General features: G+C 40.6%; 1 protein-coding gene across 1 annotated transcript in view; it reads right to left on the bottom strand.

The window, feature by feature from the left end:
• The window catches only part of tbc1d14 (TBC1 domain family, member 14), a gene marked incomplete in the record, with an annotated part of 41,398 nt that overhangs the window by 1,403 nt on the left and 25,057 nt on the right, over positions 1-14,938 (bottom strand). The window contains 9 exon segments of the mRNA XM_005931577.3: positions 2,077-2,186; positions 2,652-2,780; positions 5,830-5,901; positions 6,128-6,216; positions 6,304-6,384; positions 7,881-7,987; positions 9,006-9,123; positions 9,297-9,379; positions 11,084-11,208. Coding sequence (XP_005931639.2) covers positions 2,077-2,186; positions 2,652-2,780; positions 5,830-5,901; positions 6,128-6,216; positions 6,304-6,384; positions 7,881-7,987; positions 9,006-9,123; positions 9,297-9,379; positions 11,084-11,208 — 914 coding nt within the window.

The following is a 14,938-nucleotide window of genomic DNA, read 5'->3' on the forward strand; positions in this document are numbered from 1 at the left end:
CCTTCATAATACACAATGAGCTGCAAGGTGCAATATCTCAAAGTTCACTTAAAATTTCCAAGAACAGTCACTTTAGTTTCAAGAAGACAAAGTCGGCACAGCAGCGATGAAGGACATTCCCTGCACCTTAAAAACACACAAACACAGAGTCAGTACAAGCGAATACTTACAGCAACCCTAAAACCGGTGACGGTGCGAGCTTGTACGTGTCAAATGTTGTAATATTTAGACAGAAACACTGGCAGGAAGTCATTAACGGGTAACCTTGCATTTGAGTCAGACACTATTAATCGGTGCAGGCGCTTTGACAGTGATGTGCAAGTATTACAAGTAGCATGGACAATAAATCTGGGGAGAGAGATGATAATGCTGATGGAGAAATGGAAAGAGCTAAACCTGCGTACAGCTTACACAGACTGAGAGTGTGTGTATGTGTAGCTGCTCATGGGTTGGGGTCAAATGCAGGAAGTCACAGTCATTTCTACCTGTCTATAGACAAAAGCATGGGGCTGCGGGTAGGAGCAGCAAGGCAAACCACAGCAGCACTCTACATAAAACAAAGTCACTAATAGCAACAGAAATTTGAAATGACCTTTGTTAACATATTAAAGAAACACATGTACTGAGAGTTACACAGTTTCTTTGCTGAAATCTGACTTCATGTACCAACTTCTAAGATCTACCCTCACGTCCTGATAGATAAACAAAGGAAAGATACAGTATATAGTAAAAACTACTCATCCGTCTTCCTTCAAACGCACATGAACTTCTTAAGTGACATCCCATTTTTATTCCATAAGGTTTAATTTGATGTCTAAACCTTAGCAGCTTTAACAGATTCAACTCTTCTTTTACATAAAGTTTAGGAAAGCATTTATTTTTGTCCATTCTTCCAGAGGTGCACTGGGACATCCCCAAACTGCTCCCACAAAGTTGGGAGCATGAAATTATCCAAAATGTCTTGGTATCCTGAAACATTAAGAGTTCCTTTCACTGGAACAAAGGGGGCAGGCCCAACTTCTGTAAAACAACCCCACACCAAACTTTACACTTGACATATAAGTACCGTTCTCCTGGGAACCACCAAACACAGACTTATCGTTTGGATTGCCAGACAGAACGTGATTGGTCACTCCAGAGAACACACTGCTCCAGTGGCAGTGTGCTTTACACCACTGCATCCCACGCTTTGCACTGTGCCTGGTGATGTAAGGATTCAGCTGCTCAGCCATGGAAACCCAGTCCATGAAGCTGAAGTTGTTCACGTTTGCACCTCAGCATCCACTGTGATTTTACAAGGCCTACCACTTCTGTCAGTTCCCAGTTGCTTTGTTATAATTCCACTAACAGCTGACTGGAATACGTAGTAGTGAGGAAATGTCTGGACTGGTAGCACAGGTGCATCCTAGCTTGAATTCACTGAGCTCCTGAGAGCGACCCATCCTTTCACAAATATTTGCAGAATTACTCCGCATGCAAATAAAAAAAACAAAAACAAAAACACTTTTTAAAAGAAAAAAGGCTCCTTTCTACGTTGTTACAAGCTTCAAGGGATTTAGAGGCGAGCTGACTACCACCTGCTCTCTTAATAAAACTAAACGTCTGTTTTAGGTGTAATTACAAACAAACAAAAAACAACAACACAATAATTCACAATATTAAAGTCAGAAGTCTGTGAATAAAAATGAATGATTGATATTATTGCCCTAGTTATGTGGCATATATGTGGTTAAAGTGAAGATACAAACAAATTTCTACCTCAAATGGGCAGTGACCACTCATACAGCCCCTTTCCTGTTTTCTCAGAAACACACCTGACACTGAAAGTATGACAAACTGAATGTGAGGCAAGTGTCATGTTTCGAGATGAAGCCATGTAGCGTGTTTTCAGCAAGACGGGGTACAAAGTGCACTGTGCGTGTGGGTGGAGGACGAATCGGTAGAGCTTTGCTGCATCAATGAAATGACACACTGCCAAGTAATTCATGTTCATCAATAGATGCAAGTTCACTGTTAAAACAAAACAGCAGATATAAAATAAAATGAGGCAATAGCACAATACAGGGAAGCACTCACCAGTCAATTAAATAAATATCAGGTGTCAAGTTGTTTTTCTTGAAATGTGCAAATAGCTTTGGTAGATTTTCTTCAAAGAACACTTCAAATGCTGCAAAGTACGTCAACATCTGCAGAGAGGAGAGGAGGTGGTCTTAGAGAGAAGTAAACCCAAACCACACTTACAGTTTGCTCAGTGAGTCAGACACAAATGACAGACACTTTGGTTTGAATGGAGACAAGTGTGTAAACACAGTAGAGATGATGATGGGACAGTAACATTACCAAGTTTATAAATGTGGTTAGAAATAACAGCACTAGCACTGCTATATTCAGTAAAACAGGTAATGGAATTTACTGACGTATTAGGTATTACTGATAAATGTTTTAAATCAAACAGATTTTTTTTTTTTTAACCTTTAAGTTCTCAACTTTACAGCTGAACAAAGAGCTTGGCGGAAAAAGGTGATTTGCAGTCAACACATATGTATACATATATGTTTATTTTAAGAAAGCTCAGAGTCATGTGTATTTATAGGTACTGCGTGTGAAATAAGTGGGCGCGCACGTGTTTGCCATGCTCTTTGTTTACTTACAAGGCTGTGGTCAACCCTGAAAAAGGCCATCTGACAGGGCTTGTTGAGCAGGTTGGCAAAAGCTATGAAGGCATCGGCTGTGTCCAGGTTCAGGATGAGCACAGCAGCGATGAAGGACATTCCCTGCACCTTAAAAACACACAAACACAGAGTCAGTACAAGCGAATACTTACAGCAACCCTAAAACCGGTGACGGTGCGAGCTTGTACGTGTCAAATGTTGTAATATTTAGACAGAAACACTGGCAGGAAGTCATTAACGGGTAACCTTGCATTTGAGTCAAACACTATTAATCGGTGCAGGCGCTTTGACAGTGATGTGCAAGTATTACAAGTAGCATGGACAATAAATCTGGGGAGAGAGATGATAATGCTGATGGAGAAATGGAAAGAGCTAAACCTGCGTACAGCTTACACAGACTGAGAGTGTGTGTATGTGTAGCTGCTCATGGGTTGGGGTCAAATGCAGGAAGTCACAGTCATTTCTACCTGTCTATAGACAAAAGCATGGGGCTGCGGGTAGGAGCAGCAAGGCAAACCACAGCAGCACTGCTCATTAGTGCAAATGCAGCAATTTTGCTGTAAGAGCACACAGTGATGATACTGAGAGAAACAATAAAACAGAGAGCACAGTTGGTCAGGTCCATTACAACTGACAACATAAACAAAATGTAGCAGGTGACTTTTTAAAAATACTGCTTTGCTACCAGCGATCATTGCTTCTTCATCCCAAATATTCGCTCACACTTTGTAAATGTGCAGATTGTTTGCTGATGCTCCTGCGCACGTCTTGTAAATTCAATGTTTGGAGGTTTGGATGATTTAATGAATAAAGTAATCAATCTGAATACATCCCCCTATGGGTTTTTGGTTTGTTTGATATTTTAACAGGCCAACACTGTGAATGAACAAAAACATACATTTTATTAATAATAGTTTAAAAAATAAATAAAACTTTAGCCAAAAAAATTCATTTTGATTTCTAGGAATCAAGTAAACCATGAAAGTATCATAAGGGAGGATCAGGGCATCGTGAGAAACTAGAGTCGGAAATCCAGGGCGTCACTGAGGCTCAATACAAAGTCTCCTTGAAAGGAAGAAAAGAGCGAATGGAAGGAAAATATTTGAGGTCTTCTAACTTTAAAATGGAACCTACATGCTGCAGAAACCCCCTGACCAATCTCCTGGGCACGGTATTTTAGGGTTAGTGAACGTCACACAGAACCGATCTTTTGACTGGTTGCTGGTGATGAGGCACAAAAAATCCCCCCAAAAACACAAAAGACGAAACAGCGCAAACAAATGTGAATCTGTTGCTTAGAGAATTCTAGAAATTACTCTGAGCACATCACCTGTTAAACACACTAATGCCAATCATAAATGTAATATTTAATACTATCAGAAATGAAAAATGATTCGCTTTTAATATTAATGCTCAGTCCTGAGGGTCCTTCTAAATTTCCAAGTAATTTTTGCTTGCTTAGAAAATTCTGTAAATTTTCACGTGTGCTCTTGTGCATAAGTAATTCAGCAGAGGTTAATCACAGGCTCCCTTTTCTACAGTTGGCTAGCCCCACATTCTGTAAATAGCATCCTACATTTTACTCATCATAGCTTGCAAAAAGGAACATAAGTGAGTCGAGCAGAAATAGGAAACTTAAAAAGAAATGCATACATATGGATGTATCCCAACTGAAACCCAAAAAAGATCGCAAACAGAAAACCAGATCAAATGAGACTCAACTACATTTGTCCTTCGTATGATTGATACCAAACACGCAGAGTTATCCTTTTAGATCAGCTCTCAGCATCAGTAACAAATGTATCTACTGGAAATCTGAAGCACCTTTACTTACACTAAAAACAAACCTATGGTATAATGTAATAAATCTGAAAATGCATCATTTTCCTCATACAGAGCTTCAGTTGGGTGGAAACGCTCACACAGATTGCCAACAGGACCATCCTCTATATGAATCTGATGATTTCATTAAAATAAAAGCCTGTGTATGTTAATACGTGTCATGTTTTATAATGTTAGACCACATCTATTAATACATTCCATTGAGGGGAGTGACTATTCAAGTGGTACTACTACCACACCAAAGCTTATATAACTGTAATTCATGTGCAATATATTCCTTACTTACAATCAATTAGCAGCTTTTGGGAGGTTTTTGAGAAAAAATACTGGAGAATATGATGGAGCTAAAGAAGGTTGTGCACAACTGTTTTATAATTGATATGAAAAAGACAAAATGCACGAAATCAAGCCAATGAGTATGAAGTGCTTTTAATCAGGACACCTAGTGAAATATCAGTGCTTGAAAGAAATACTTAGTGCCAAGAGTAAGAAGATAAAGATGGCACAGCAGGTAAAGCATTGATTTACTTAATGAGAAGGAATCGGGCATAAATATTCTATTATTTCTGGCAGGATTTTGTTTTTCAGACTGGTGAAATATTTGAGAACCGTACTCACAGTCATACCATCTGTCTGTCTTCCTATTCATTTGGTGACTTTGAGGTAAATTACCGTGCTTTCCCCTTTTTGCTGCACTTACATTGAGCCCAGGTATCGAACTGTATCACACACCGGCATAGAAAATGTTGCCGACTTCATATTCAGTACCCACTCAGCTCCTCGCGTGTGGCAGCAACCTCCCACTTGGTGCAAATTGAATCGTCTTATTTTAAGCTAATATTAGGCTACTGTAGGTGTTGTGTGGGAGATCAAAGTCTGTTTAACCTTCATAATACACAATGAGCTGCAAGGTGCAATATCTCAAAGTTCACTTAAAATTTCCAAGAACAGTCACTTTAGTTTCAAGAAGACAAAGTCGTGGAGCGACTCCAAGGGAACAAGACTTATATTTGTGGTGTAAAACTGACCCGTTTTATCTACTACCTGAACAAATGTATTAAACAGAAATTGTTTTATTTGTTCGTTTGTTAAATAAGAGCATATAGATGAATAAACTCTTTATGGTCTCTAAAAATCAATCTAAATTTCAGCGCCAGTAGATGTAAGAATCTCATGACTAAACAATATTTTCTATACTTGAGATATTCATGTGGCACTTTGTGTTTTTGTCCTAAACATGAAGCTGTAACATGCACCAGTCACAGGTGTGAGTATCACAACATGATGTAATATTGGTTAAGCATGTGTGACTTACATAGCCAACATCAGGCCTGTAACAAGTGTATGCTCCCAGAATGCTGTGCAGCACGTCGTGATAGGGCCCACCCTGATGACGTACAAAGAAAAACAAAACAATGGAACAATGAGTCCAAAAACGCACAACGTACACACACCTTTTTACATTTACAAGCTGTTTCAATCATACAAATATTTTTTCACAAAAATAAGCAAGACGTTCCTTTCATGTCTTGCTCAGTTTAGTCACGTTTTGCTTCGGTGCATCCCATTACCCACATCGTGCTGAAACTTTATTCTAATTCTCTCTCACTGACCTTCTGGAAGATGCACAGTTGTGGGAAAGTTCTTGAGATGTCCAGCTTGATGAGCTCGAGACTTGACTCTCTGTCTGAGGAACCAACATCTGCAAGACATTTCAGCACATTAAAAAAAAAACTGGAAAAATATGAGTATTATTATAAAATTAAAGCAGTTTCTTTAGAAACTCCACCTTCACTTTCAGTCTCGGTGAAGAGTGTCGCTGTGCTCTTCCACTTCTCCTTGGCCCGGGACAGACAGATGTTATACAACTCTGCACAGACACACAAACAGCAGCACAGTGAAGTTAATGTGAGAGATTGGAGGGACACACAAGTTTGAAGACAGTGAAATGTGAACGTGATAAATGGACAGAAAGCACTCAGCTTTATGGTGCTCTGCATCAGCAAACAGTGAAGGTGACTGAAGAAAACATGTCCCCCAATTACAGAAGACTGCACTGCTGTGCAGCCTGTTACAGCCTTTCCTTTGAACTGCTGCTGCCCTCTGGTGCTCAGATGCTAGATTTAATATTGAGCGTTCAGAGAGGAGACGTGGAGAGTTACACTAGTGATCGAGTCAAATCTGAACTACAACAAGCTGCTTGTAGGATGAAGAGGTTAAGCTGATGATCGGTTAGCCTGTGGTATGCAGCTCGTTAAAGACAGATTGAAGCATTAATTGATGCTAGGACTTTAAGCAGCCCGTCGGGTGATTGGTCTAATAGAGACGTTGATGGTTTGGAGGAACCGATTAGTGAAGTTAACTCAGAGTTTTAAAACAGCTGATATTTATTTAAAGCTGCTGTAAATAATTGCACGTTATGACAAGTGAACAATTTCTCTAATCATTAAAGACAGATTATTGCTCTGCTATATTACTCATCTGCAAGCCAGTCAAAGACATTAGTAGTAGCATTAGCATCAATAATAAAAATGCTTCTGTGAAAGTGAGGGAGTGCTGTCACTGAGCTGCCCATGCAGCTACTTTAAAGGGACTGAAAACTCCACGAGTGTGTGTGTGACTGCAGTGTGTGTTTTGGTGTGTAGGATAGTGTAGCTCCAGTTAAAACGATGAATAGCACAAAGTGGAGCAGACCAGCTCAGCAGTCAGAGAGAGTGCTTATCTGCAAGCAGCCTTGAGGGTGCTGAGGAGCACACACACACACACACACACACACACACACACACACACACACACATTTGAGCATGCATGCACACAAACACACAGTCTAAGGAATGCCAATTTCAGTTTGTACTCCATTCTCAAGAGGAAGATGAGGGTAGTGTGTGTGTGTGTGTGTGTGTGTGTGGTGTGTGGTGGTGTGTGTGTGTGTGTGTGTGTGTGTGTGTGTGTGTGTGTCTTAGGTGCTGTGTGTGATTGTGCTGTCTCGTGTACTGGGGGAATTATTGGACCGTGCTCCTTAATGGACACGCTCTTCCTTCCTCTTCCATCCATCTCACTGCCACACATTCAACTACAAACACTGAGACAAATTGGTGCACCCATCTGTGTGTGTGTGTGTGTGTGTGTGTGTGTGTGTTTTATTACTTATTTTGTGGGGATGTGTGTTTGTGCAATCACCCAATGAGAAGAACACCAACTTTTGAGCATCAAAACGCTCGCATTAAAGAAACTGTTACATTTTAAGTTGCAGACATAATTCAGGGCTAGGTTAAGTTAACCCAGCTGGCAGTTTTTCGGTTAAGGTTTGGCCTGCTAACAGATCTTTTAACTTGAGAAAACACACACACACTCATTCCCACGTACCGTGTGTTATGTTGAGATCGTTGCCCACAGCCAGGCTCCACACTTTCCCTCTGACACTGGGGGGGATGCCCTGCCACCAGAGGTCCCTCACTCGTCGAGATGTACACCTGTAGCAGTGGGGGATTAGAGGGGAAAAAAATGTTAAGCACATCAGAGTCTATGATAAAAATGTTTTATAGAGTAGGCCATAGGTTAACAATAACCTAATTGGAAAACCACTGATTCGAAAGCAAGAAAAACACTTTCCTTCAGTCTAACACCATCTATACTGTCTTCTGTTTGTATTGTTGTAGTAATAAAGATACAATAGACTAAAGGAACGATCTGGCAGCAGTACTGTAACGATGTTTGGTAGTGTGAAGTGAATTAGTCACATATTAATCCAAGGAGTACACCTGCAGGAGGAGCCTGGTACTTTTATGAAGATTACCTGAGATGACCACACCGGTTTGAACGCGTTTTTCCAGCTTAACCGCCACAACAAGTTATGTCTTGTTATATTCTTATGTCTGCATACTGCATTTCCGCCCTGCAGTGCTGGCCAACAGCAGCAGTGTACTAAATGCTCCCAAGAAGGATCAAATATTGAAGATTCAGTAAACCTTTAAGCAGGCAGAGAAGTAAAACTGTCTATGTGGTAATAAAGGAATAGCGAGTTGAATTTGTTGGTCATTATTTTCTCTGACTTGTACTTCTTTGTATTTCATTAAAAATTCAAGTCCAAAGTCAACAACACTATTGCGTGTTCTTCCAACATGTACACTCCTATAGTTCGGCTCTTTTCAGGGTCAAATTCAAGCATTTTCAAGCACCTGTACAAACCCTGAATACTGTACATGTTGACCAAGAAATACTGCACATTGAGTTCTGCATTAAACTGAGAATAAAACGGCAGTAAAGCTCCATGTAATCCCGCAGTGTAACATGCAGCGAGGACCAACATCAGGCTTAACCTTCGTAGCCACCTAAACACAAATGCTAAACACTGATACGGCATTTTTGTTGTTGTGACTCTAGCTGTTGGGATGGAAGCTAACTGCACAACTGAATATACCGAAGCAAAGCAATGAGCTTTGTTATTGTTAAATATGTTATAATTCAAACCAGAGTCTTTTTTGTACTCACACTGTACTCCAATTAGGCAGGATGTCTTGGTTCCAGGTCTGAGCTGCTGTGCCAATGCTCTCTTCAAGCTTGCATCGATCCTCCAGCTGCTTCTTCCTCCTCTGAGCTTCTTTTAACTCTGCAGAAGTCATTAAACATAAAATTACACGGGAAAGAGAGGAGCGGACAACAGACTGGACAGAAATAAGAGTCTGAACTATTGTGTAGTGTGCCAGGCTGGAGGGGGAAAAAAAAGAAAGAAAGCAACATTAATGCTGAAGCTGCAGCCTCAGTTCACTCCACTGAACTCACCCCTCTTCTTAACCTGGGCCACCATCTCTTCATACTGCTGCCTGTGTTTCTGTGCCTCCTCAGCTGGCTTGGCAGGCAGGTTACTGCACATGCAAATGCAAACACACACACACACACACACACACACACACACGGTTAGCAACTATGTGCTCTTGCATTACTCATGCTGAGCAATCTTGGAGTGTATAAAAAGAACATCAGGACAGGAAGCTGCATGTGTTTATGGAGTGAACACAGCTGCTTATATTCCAGTAAATTCAACTTACTGCCTCTTTAACATGCTACAAACATTAGATGACCCTTTTTTCTTTTTTTTCATCTTTTCCAGTCTTCCTAAATCACTTGGCTGATGTCGTGCTAGTTGCTGGTTAAAATCAATAAGCACTTAAATTTTCTCAACACCTTTGACTTTATATATCAGCCCCTGGCAACAAAGTTTATTCTTGGAATAAGGACTCTGAATAGGCTCAGGGAAAGAACATAAAGGAGGAACATAAACATCTATATTCCAAGACAACAGTCAAACTGATAAAGAAAACACTCCACAGCACGTACTACAACGGACCTTGAGAAAAGAAAAGAAAACACAATGAACTAAAGGAACATTTACAATCATTACAGTGCAGATTGTTTTCCTTTCCACCATCTTGCTTTGAGTCTTCTGCATGGCAAAAAAAACGTATCAAAACTGTGTATATGGTTAACAATGTGCAACACAACTTTCATTATTTGGACGGCTTTCATGAAGTTCAAGCAGATCAATTCACTGTTACTCATATAACACGAAATCACAACAACAGTCGCGTCAACGTGCTCTATAATGTATGATAGAGGATACAATCATACAGAAAAGCCCCCAACTTGGCGATAGTGGGGAAGAAAAACTCCCTTTTAACAGGAAGAAACCTCCAGCAGAACCAGGCTCAGGGAGAGACGACCAGCACAGCTGAAACTGATTAAGCAGCTCTGCTACTTAAGTGACATGATCCTATACTCCGATTAAAAAGTGTTCCTTTATTTTTTTCAACAGTGTATAAAATGCTATGTGCCAAAGTCATCAGACTATATTTGTTATACTCTTATCAACTGTGACAATAAACATAAATACAAACAGCATTAAATTTAAACGTATTCAATTATTAAATTGCAATGTGAAAAACAACATTAGTAACAATGCTAAAATAAATCATCTTTGTTAACAGCAAAATAAATGTTAAAATATATATGCTACGGTTAGTCACATTTGTTATAAAACACATCATGTGCACTTTTCTTGCAGGTTCAGAGCTTGTGTGCAGACACATGAGAGGCTGCATGCCACAAAGGGAGCAGCAGCTGAATGCAGTTCTGCCATTCATGGTGTCAAAATAAACTTCCTGGTGTTCACAGAGGAAATGTGTCTGAATACGTTTTCATACACTTAGCTCACGGCTAAGCAGCAGTACTCAAAGATGTTGCCCGGCATGTCTGTCGGCCTGAATGCAAAAACATTACAACATGCTTAATAAAAAAAAAAAAAAGACAAAAGACAAAAGGGAGGGTAATGAAACCAAGCTCAGCGAGGGCCATTAAACTTTCAGCAGCACGTCTCTTTTACCATCTGCGATGCAAGCGGGGAAACAGTGAGAGCTGAAACAATGCAGAACAGAGCCTAACGACCTAACAGGGGAAGGAGAACTGATAAGAAATGAGAGGAAGAAGGAGATTGGCTTTTATGTCTGATAAGCAAACTCAGCTGACAGTGAGAGGGAAAGAAAAATGTGACTGCGCCGTTTGTGTTTACATACGCAGGTCTGTCTTCTAGTATCAGCGCAGTGGTGGAGAGAGGCTCAAAATCCAGGTTTTTCCTCACACTCTGCCTCGGAGATGTTGGGTTGCCAGATCCAGCTCTGCCACTCTTTGTTTCATATTCCTGACATCAACAAAAAAATAGAAAATTTAGACATAGAAACATGAAAGTAACAGTGTAACTGTGTCACAGGGAAACCAACTTGCTTTTGAGGTCAGTTTCATTTGGTCTATATTTAGTTTCACACTTGTGCACATTAAGATCTGCAGCATCTAAACTGAAGTGAAGAACAGAACAAGGTAGAGCACTAACAAAGGTCACAGGAGGCCTCAGTTCATGCTGTAGCTTGATGCAGACCGGTTAATAATGGAGGGAAAAAAGTTGATAAAAGAAGAGATTACTACTATTCTGTATTTGTATGACATTAACTTGACATGGCCTCTGAACATTTGCCAGCTGCTGTTTAACGAGTCTGTTGCTTCTGCTTCACTACTGGGAATGTGATACAGGACTTTTAGGAAGAGAGCACCATGTGACAGGCAGTCATTACAGCTAAGACCACACTACACACAAGACCAACCGTCAGCTGACTCACAGGGTGTGTGTGTGTGGCATTCAGAGAAGGCCTGTCATAGATCTTATGTTGTGCTGCTAATCAATTAGGAAGCTATAAATGGGGTGAGTGCAATATGAGTGCAGAAACACCCCAAGTGTGACCAAAATGGCCTCCAGTGTGTAGTGTTGATTAATAATGCAGGCTGAGATGTGCAAGCAATCAACAACACTATACCACCAATGGGACACACACACACACACACACACACAGTCGGAAAATCTATTCCCTCAACAGGACTGTGTGCGCACAAGTGCATTCATGACTTTTGTAATGCAGCCAGTGTCATTAATTTCTTTGTGTTTGTGTCTGTTGCACCTGCTCTCAATTGGTGTTGGGGGTGGGGTGAGTAAATAAAGGTAATTGGACCTAATTTTTCCTTGAGGTGGGGGGTGGGGCACCAATATGCTTGTCATACTCTGCACCACACATGTCACATCCCCTGATGCAAGCGGGCTTTGGTGTCAGGCAGTCTCACACCTTTCTGTTTTTTTGGGAGGTTCCCCCCCCTCCCCTCACACAGGTGATGCAGCAGCCAGCGCCATCACAGCCAGGTGGAAGACATGCCATGTAGGATCACGCCAATTTTTAGCTACAATTTTAGTGATATGGGAGATGCTGCAACAGACTGTAAAGCTGAGACTTTCTACTACTACTACTACTACTACTCCTCCTCCTACACCATCACCGAGTCAGTCACTTTGTGTGAATGGTGACACCTGTTGTTTAGGGGGATAATGCAGCAGCATTACAAAAGCAGTGTACAAAAAATTCACTATGTAATACTAAATGTGATGTTCACCTAATATTTACAAAAACCTTTAAGAAAAAAGGGTGAAATTAGTGTGCACTTCCTGTGTTAAATGTTTCTCAGTTTTGAGGCACATGATTGAAGTAACTACCTGTGAAGTGTAGGGTACCTAAATGGACTAAATGGTAAATTGCCTGTATTTGTATAGCGCTTTACTAAGGACCCCAAAATGCTTCACACTACATTCAGTCATCCACCCATTCACACAGTCACACACTGGTGATGGCAGCTACATTGTAGCCACAGCCGCCCCGGGGCGCACTGACAGAGGCGAGGCTGCCGGACACTGGCGCCACCGAGCCCTCTGACCACCACCAGTAGGCAACGGGTGAAGTGTCTTGCCCAAGGACACAACGGCCGAGACTGTCCAAGCTGGGGCTTGAACCGGCAACCTTCTGATTACAAGACGAACTGGCAACTCTTGAGCCACAATTGCCCTAACATGAACTTAAAAATAAAAAATAAAAACACTGCAAGACTGTTTAAATCCACCAATATCCTATATCTAGAAAAAAGCTAGCTTAACATAAAGGTCAAGTGTAAACTAGTAAGTTATCAAGTGTAAAGCTGAAATAGATCAGATATGCTTGTCTTTTAAGATTCAGGTGAGTGAATGACCTGATATTGGATCAGGAGCCAGTGCTGGATGGAAGTAGTAAAGTACACAACAAAGCAGTCACAGAAATTGTGTTTTTCCCCAGTCACAAAGAAAGAAGTACTGTTAAGGGGGGAAAAAGTGGTAACAAACACATGAGGAAAGATACTTATGTGAAAATAAATGCAAGAGAAATAACAAACCAATAAAACAACACTAGTTTTAGAGTTTAAGGTATCATGTGAAGGTAACTGAAACAGAAACATGCACAAGATGGAGGAAGATAAGATGAGCTAAGCTTGTAGTGTGGAAGAGGAAAATGCTGCTTTGCCTGTAGTTGCTGTCCATATCCTCTTTCATCTGCTTTGCATCTGTCTGTCTTTCACTTACTCTGTGTTTGACTGTTCTTTAACTGCACCATACTGAAGATCACTGATCTCCCGAACTGGCTAATTTAGCTTCAATCTTCTGGTTCATTGTTTTGGTTTCTTGACTCACAGATTTATATTCAGTCATATTAATCCACCCACCTTTGATTCCAGCAGCTATTTAAAGTATTTAGCTGTCAGTCAGATATTTCTCCTAGGAGTCTTCCCAAACATGCTTCCAATGAAATCCTGAGGTTGTTCACTGAACTTAGAATAGTAAAGTCTCTGTTAACCAGGTTTTCTGGTCAACCATAGTGGTTTAATTGCTTAATAAAGAAATAACAGGCATGTGCTGCTGCATGGCTTATTAAACATGATGTGTACTCAAGCAGCTGCAGGTCAAAGAAAAAGGTTAGAGATGTGCTGCCTGAAAATCAATGGATACTGCAGAGAGGGGGAGGAAGAGCAGATTTTGAAGAGGAGTAGGCATCTGTTCAACCTGGCATCTGTTCAGCAGCAGGGCAGGTACAAGCACCAACGTGAAACTAAAGAAGAAAGGATGTGTGAGTGGCAGTGCTGAGGTGCTGATGAGAAGGTGTTGGTGCAGTATTAAAGTGCCCGAGGTAGAAAAATATGTAAAGTTAATGAGGTTATTAAAAAACAAAGAAAAAAAAGATGAGACATGGCTCCAATCCTGGATTCTCTTCATGGCTCCCTGTTAAATCCAAGGGAGTTTTTATATCCTGCTGTCACCAAGCGCTTTCTCAAAGGAAATGATGTGAATGTTGGGATTTTCTCCCTATTATTGTAAACTTACTGCAAAATTATTCTTTACCTTACAATAAAAAGTACCTTGGGGTGAATGTTGTGTGTTGGCACTATATAAATAAAATTTATTTGAACTTAAAGCTGAAGTGAATTGAAGTGATCATCCAGGAGGTGAGGCCGAAGAGCTATTGTGCCATTGTGCCAATGAAACAAAATCCAGTAAAACGGTAACCCAACTATTCCAAGTCTTGATGCATCCTCAACCATCCAGATAAGGAAATCCTAGAAAGTTTATTCTGTTCATCTGGGAGAAATATTTCACTCATCCAAGCGATGTTCAGATAATTACAATCAACTTTTTGTGGCACACTACTCCACATTCCTCTGTTACCTCACAGGTAGTGCTACAAGTTAATCAACACTTAAGCTGGCGAAGCATGAGCAGAAAGGATGAAACACTACTTTAACAACTCTTCCTCCTGTGGTTCTGTCACTATTATAAATGCAACACATTTGTTTTCTTGTTTTGCAACACAAAAAGCTTCTGCTTTACAAAAACAAAAAAACTACACCCTGATGTTTATTGCCCTTGTTTTGGATACTGAAAGCTTGATGCATACAGCTTGATTTCAAACTGCTCATATGCAAAGGTGATCAAAGATCTCTTCCCCAGTTTCCCTCTGCTTACCGCTGATCAA

Source organism: Haplochromis burtoni, unplaced genomic scaffold (assembly GCF_018398535.1).
Source record: "Haplochromis burtoni strain Fernald_Lab_line unplaced genomic scaffold, NCSU_Asbu1 Contig_143, whole genome shotgun sequence".
NCBI classification, from domain to species: domain Eukaryota; kingdom Metazoa; phylum Chordata; class Actinopteri; order Cichliformes; family Cichlidae; genus Haplochromis; species Haplochromis burtoni.